The sequence below is a fragment of the Austrofundulus limnaeus genome, unplaced genomic scaffold, assembly GCF_001266775.1.
Source record: "Austrofundulus limnaeus strain Quisiro unplaced genomic scaffold, Austrofundulus_limnaeus-1.0 Scaffold287, whole genome shotgun sequence".
In the NCBI taxonomy this organism is placed as follows: domain Eukaryota; kingdom Metazoa; phylum Chordata; class Actinopteri; order Cyprinodontiformes; family Rivulidae; genus Austrofundulus; species Austrofundulus limnaeus.
The window spans coordinates 89,509-95,166 of NW_013952689.1; the positions used below are offsets into that span (position 1 = coordinate 89,509).

The 5,658-nt window shown below is 36.7% G+C and overlaps 1 protein-coding gene across 2 annotated transcripts in view; it reads left to right on the forward strand.

The window, feature by feature from the left end:
* Nucleotides 1-5,658, forward strand: part of ahi1 (Abelson helper integration site 1) — a 71,032-nt gene that overhangs the window by 41,263 nt on the left and 24,111 nt on the right. For both annotated transcript variants that reach the window (XM_014021327.1, XM_014021326.1), the window contains 4 exons: nt 1,228-1,457; nt 2,581-2,690; nt 3,810-3,928; nt 5,082-5,212. In XM_014021327.1, coding sequence (XP_013876781.1) covers nt 1,228-1,457; nt 2,581-2,690; nt 3,810-3,928; nt 5,082-5,212 — 590 coding nt within the window. The remainder of the gene's footprint in view (nt 1-1,227; nt 1,458-2,580; nt 2,691-3,809; nt 3,929-5,081; nt 5,213-5,658) is intronic.

Sequence of the window (5,658 nt, forward strand, 5' to 3'; positions counted from 1 at the left end):
CGATAGCCATGTGATGTGAGTATCAGTCACATGGAGGCAGGGCTTAAAAGCCTGAATTTTGTCTGAAACTCAGACTGAAGAGGAGTGATTCCATACTTTTTTCCTCAGAATTGAGTGATTCCATATTTTTTTCCCTGTACTTGCTCAATAAAAGTAACATTCACTGACTTCCACAATGTTTTCTCTTCATTTCTTTGAGTGTTCCTGAAAGCCAACAAGTTGACCTTTGGAGTGACCTTATTATTGTATCATGTTTTTGATCTGAGTTTGTTTTACAGAATGAAATGTCTGAGTGAGTGCTCATCCAAGACTGGTGATTCCATACTTTTTGCCATGTTACACTTGCACTCATTTGCTTTCTATACATGCAGTAGAAACCAGACATATGTGATAAAGTTTATTAATTTCATTAAAAAAAAACAAAAAATTCTATATACAACAAAAAATACAAATCACAAGTTAAATTAAAGGCAGCAGAAAGGAAAAAAATCTTGAGAGATTAGCATTCTTTCAGGGAATGTTTGTCTTTCAACACTGAAGGAAAATTTGTAACTGATTAACTGAACGTTAGATGCTGTATTGCATTTTTATACTTTCTGAGCCTTAAGTTTAAAGCAGAGAATGTTGGTGTGTTATCAATGTGTTCTGGCTGTAGTATGCTCTGGTTATGTTCTGATGTCTGACTTAAAGTTACCACCCGGTGTAACCAGGAAGAGCCTGAAGATGTTATAAGGTTGAATCATGATATGGGTAGAAGTTTAGTTTTGCAGTCTCTCTGTTAGATTAGCTTTGGACAGCTGGGCTGTTGAAAGGGATTGTTGGTTTTTCTAGTTCGGGCTTAGGCTATAGGCTGTCTGTACTGTTGCTGTGAACCTGATTAGAGCCGGAAACGTGACTAAAGTAAAGGGAAGAAATCCAAGTGGGTCCTGCTACATTATTCAAACTTCCATTTTTGAACAACCCTTTTCTACATTATATAAAACAAGGTATTTTAGAAAAGATGGCTTCAGTTTGTAAACCTAACAGTAGTAAAAATGACTAAAGGTAAATACTGTGGCTGTGTTGCTGCAACACTTGGTTTTGTTACTTTACAAAGGGAAGTAAGAGCCTCTTTTACATGTTTTTAATTGTGATTCTTGTAACTCATCATCCTTCTGGTTGATTTTAAGAACAAAGGTTTCTGCTTATAAAACAGCCCCAGCATTCCTTCTCACTGTGTTTCCTCAGAGAGTGGAATATGAAGAGGCTTGTGGAAACAGCCCAGAAGGTGCTCCCTCACCCCTCCTTTGTATACTGTGCTCAGTACCATCCAAGTGCCCCGAACCTGGTGGTGAGTGGGAGTTACGACTGTCTAATCCGAGTTTGGAGGCTCGATGTGGATGATGTGAGTGGTCAGCTGCTGCAGGAGTTTGAGGGTCACAGCAGCTTCATCAACACACTCTGTTTTGACTTTGAAGGTATTTTGGCTCTTAGGCTCTTCACAATGGGCCTCATGCAAGAACCAATTTGAATCAATACGAACGGATTTGTTCTTAAGTTGTGTGTATGAGTGATTTAGAAGAGCTTGTGGGATTCACCAATTTTCTCTTATTGTAAGATTTTTTTCAGATACGAACAAAATTCACAAGTGGTCCAGACCTGTCGTATATTTTATTTTTATATTTTATATTTTAGTCAGACTGCTGTTATCCAGATGGATTTTCTGCAGTAATAACTTTAGATTTCATTAGTTTGAAGATATTTTGAGTTGAAAATAAATCACTAATTATGTTGACAATATGTTATTCTGTTCGAATTAGAATTATAATTTTAAATGTAATAATGTAGGCCCACAACATAAATTGGTTAAATTAAATAAAATAGGCTATTAATGCTGTTGTACTGTATAACACTACAATATTAATATGATCTGACACTTGTGACGGTGGAGTTGATGGTCAAGGAGGGAACGCAACTGATCTTTTTCTGAATAAATGTAAACACAGTAACACAGGTGTTTACACTTAAATTAAACATGTTTGACCAAAGAAAAACCGGAGCTGGACTAGAGAGAGTTAAATATGATTTTTATTTCTGTGACTATACTACCTACGGGAGACACAACATTAACATTTCATCCCTCGGCTTCAGCAGCTCCTTTAATTCCACAGCTGACGCTGCTAAAAATGACAGATTTTCTTTTCTGGACCTCTGAGAGTAGGCCTTCAACCCCCGAACTCATAAAATTCTTCTTTTTACTTTGCGATGTTATTTATGAATGGACACTTCCTTGTATGTAGGGCAGGAAGCCTTATATGGTGTTTTTAGGGTGGTAATTAGGCTAATCTCCTCTCCTCGTGCACGAGCACCTGGATACGCATTCATCAGTTTACCCTGCTCATTTACACACATTTCCTGAAGATAGAAGAGTTTGTTGAATCTGACGTGACATGTTCGAACGAACCCTTTGTGCGAACAAAAGTAAGAGAAATTTAAGATAAGAATACGAACATGTTCTTGCACGAGGCCCAATGTTTCTTATATAAGTTGTAAGAATTTATCTGTTCCTTATTGCTGCACTTACTGTGTTTCTGTCATCAGGATCTAGAATGTTCTCTGCAGACAACACAGGCACCATCATTGTGTGGAAAACATCAGTAAATGAGAGCACGCAAGTACAGAAACCGTGTCATCACTGGTCTATAGAGAAGGTACCACAGATGATTTTCCAAACTCTGACAAAAACTATGGACTCACCACTCTTAGATGTTCTTTCAATTTTATACTTTGTATAAGAAATAAATCAGACATGCTGCAAAACTATCATGTTCAAAATTTCAACCTTTTGGCATTAAGAGACAAGAAAAAAAAACATTATTATTATGTTCAGTCTCAGTTACTTTTTTGTCAAGTAGAGGAAAAAACGAAATCATGACAAAACCAATATTTTAGTGATTTGTTGGACCACCTCTCTTTTCTAACAAGGTGAGTTGTGAGATATAGTCCTGAGAAAATACAAAGAGAACTCTTCATCAGTCTGTCTCCACATGTTTATTATTGCTGCTGTCAGTTGTGTCGCTTAGACTCTTTATCATTTGCTGGAGATTTTAATCTAGATTGAGATCAAGATTAGTTTCAGGCCATGTCTTTGACATATTTTTGTTGAAGGACATTTTTGACATCCTTTGCTCTGTGGGAAGACATCTTTTCAACTGATGCAATAAGAAAAATGTCCAGAATTACAATGTAAACTTTGACATGTTTTGAAGCTAACAGTGTCTCCTTCATATTTTTTCCTGACGGAACACTTTCCATTCTCTCCATGACAGACTACTGTCACTTTCTTTTTCCTGTTTAGTTGTTGATGATGGCTTTAATCTGACTTTTCTGTGGTTTAATCCAATTTCTTTTAGGTGATTTCTTACAGTTTAGTTACAGACACCGACTCCAGTTTCCTTCCAAATGTTTCCATTTTGTCTTGCTTATTTTCTGTTTTCAGGTCATTTTGTCTTAAAATGAAGACATGTCTTGAAGAGGTTTGTTTAATCAGTTGTGTTGGAAGTTATGATTCAGGTTAATCTGTTTTGACCAACAGCTCTCCAAGGTGTTAGCTGCAGACTAATCAGCAGGTTTAATCTGATGCAGGTGTTGGAGGTGGTGAATTGAATATCAGTGCGTCTCCAACCCATGTGTCTTTTTTGTATTATTTCTTAATGCCTGAATGTTGAAATGTTGAAACAGTGATCATTTTGTGGCATGTCTGTGATCTGTTTTATATTTCATGTTTATATATTTGTGTAGTAGTTGCAGCTGTATTTGTCTCCTTGCAGAAGGTGGATGAGAGTGACCTGAGGGGCGTGGCCATCAACCTGCTGCAGCTGCATCCCAATGGACGGTGTCTGCTCATACATGCCAAAGACAGCCTTCTGAGGACGATGGACTTAAGGATGTGAGTTTAAACAGATAAATTAAATAAAAGACCTGTTATTTTTAATAGTGATGGGCAAATGAAACTTTTCTGAAGTGCTGAAGCTTTTCAACACAGTCCTCTTTGGCGCCATCTCGTGGCCAAAAGTAATTGGAGCCCTTTGAAACAACTCAAGATGAATCGCTTTATCGTGATCGCGTTGACAACTGAAACACTTCTGTCTGTCAGGCTGTCATGGGGCTGCGTTGAACGTGTGGGCGGAAAAAATTAATAATAATAATAATAATAATGCATTAGTTTTATATAGCGCTTTTCGAGACCCTCAATGACGCTTTACAATTTTCATGCATCATTCATTCACACTCACATTCACACACTGGTTAAATTAGGTTATAGTTGTTTATGGTGAATTATTAAAAATAAGCATTAAAAGTGTGCATGATGCCCCTGTGACTTCTTGACATTTATAAACACAGATTATAAAAGAATTATAACTAATTCACATCACATTTTGGAATAATGCTTCTGCTGCCAGTTCTCTGCCTCCAAGACTTTATGTATTCCACCAGTTTCCTGTAAGATCATGTTGTATGTTATGAACATAATGGTCTTTTCTATTTTTTTTTGAGCTCCAAGTGCTTAAAAATGGATCAACTAAACACATAAAGCTGTCTGGTTTTACGTCTTGCTATAAGTTGCTTGCTGGTTTGTTATATTTTGCTCAAATTAGTCACCAAAACACCACAAACCCAGACAATGATTTTCACTTCTTTATAAACCTTTGGATCACGCACCAACGCAGCGACGTCACTTCGACACCTTCATCATCACCGCTCACGTAACTTTTACCAAACGAATCAAACATTGACGCAGTGCTTCTTAAACAGCGTGTTGTACTTTTCCTAACATGTGCTGGAGCGTCAGCTTTAAACTGCCCAACACCAAATTTGAAGGAACACCCTCGACCTTTAGCTTCAGTATATTTAAAACTGGCGAAGTTATAGTCATTTTTGTGTTTCAGTTTTAGATGTAAATATTTTTAAAGCATTTTAGCAAAATCCATCTTGTGGTTAATCAGATTTTACTAAAATGACAAACTGAATGAATAAATAAATCCATTTGTTAAAAGCCCAGGAGAAATATCAGTGTAAATAGTGAGTGCTCTGCTCCTCAGGCTGGCTGTGAAAAAATACACTGGAGTTACAAACTACAGGGAGAGGATCTACAGCACCTTCACTCCATGTGGGACATTCATCTTTTCTGGTAGTGAGGATGGCATGGCGTACGTCTGGAACACTGACACAGGTAACACTTCTTTTTTTTAATTTTTTTTTAAAAATCAAACTGTATATCTCCAGTGGTGAAAGTGTTGTGTCTTAAAGCAGTTATTGTGTTTATGTTCTGTAGCGTCTGTAAAATATCTCATGAACTTCTGAACAGCTTTTAATAAGTTGTCAGAAAGTAACTGTTGGACGTACAACATCATGAAAACCTCCTAGAGCCATCTCAATTCAGGATGTCCACCGTTTTATAGATCTTGAGATAAAGTTGTGAAGCTGAGTCATTCACAACACAAGCTCTGAGCTCGACATTTAGTATGAGGTGCCGTTTGTAAAGTTACACAGTCAAAAATTGCCACCAATATTTTTGTTTTATTTAACCTTTTATAAGAAAAAAAGAACAGATTTATTTTTCAAAGTCAGTTTTTCACCATATGATTCATACATTTATAAATGTCATAGTTTATAAAC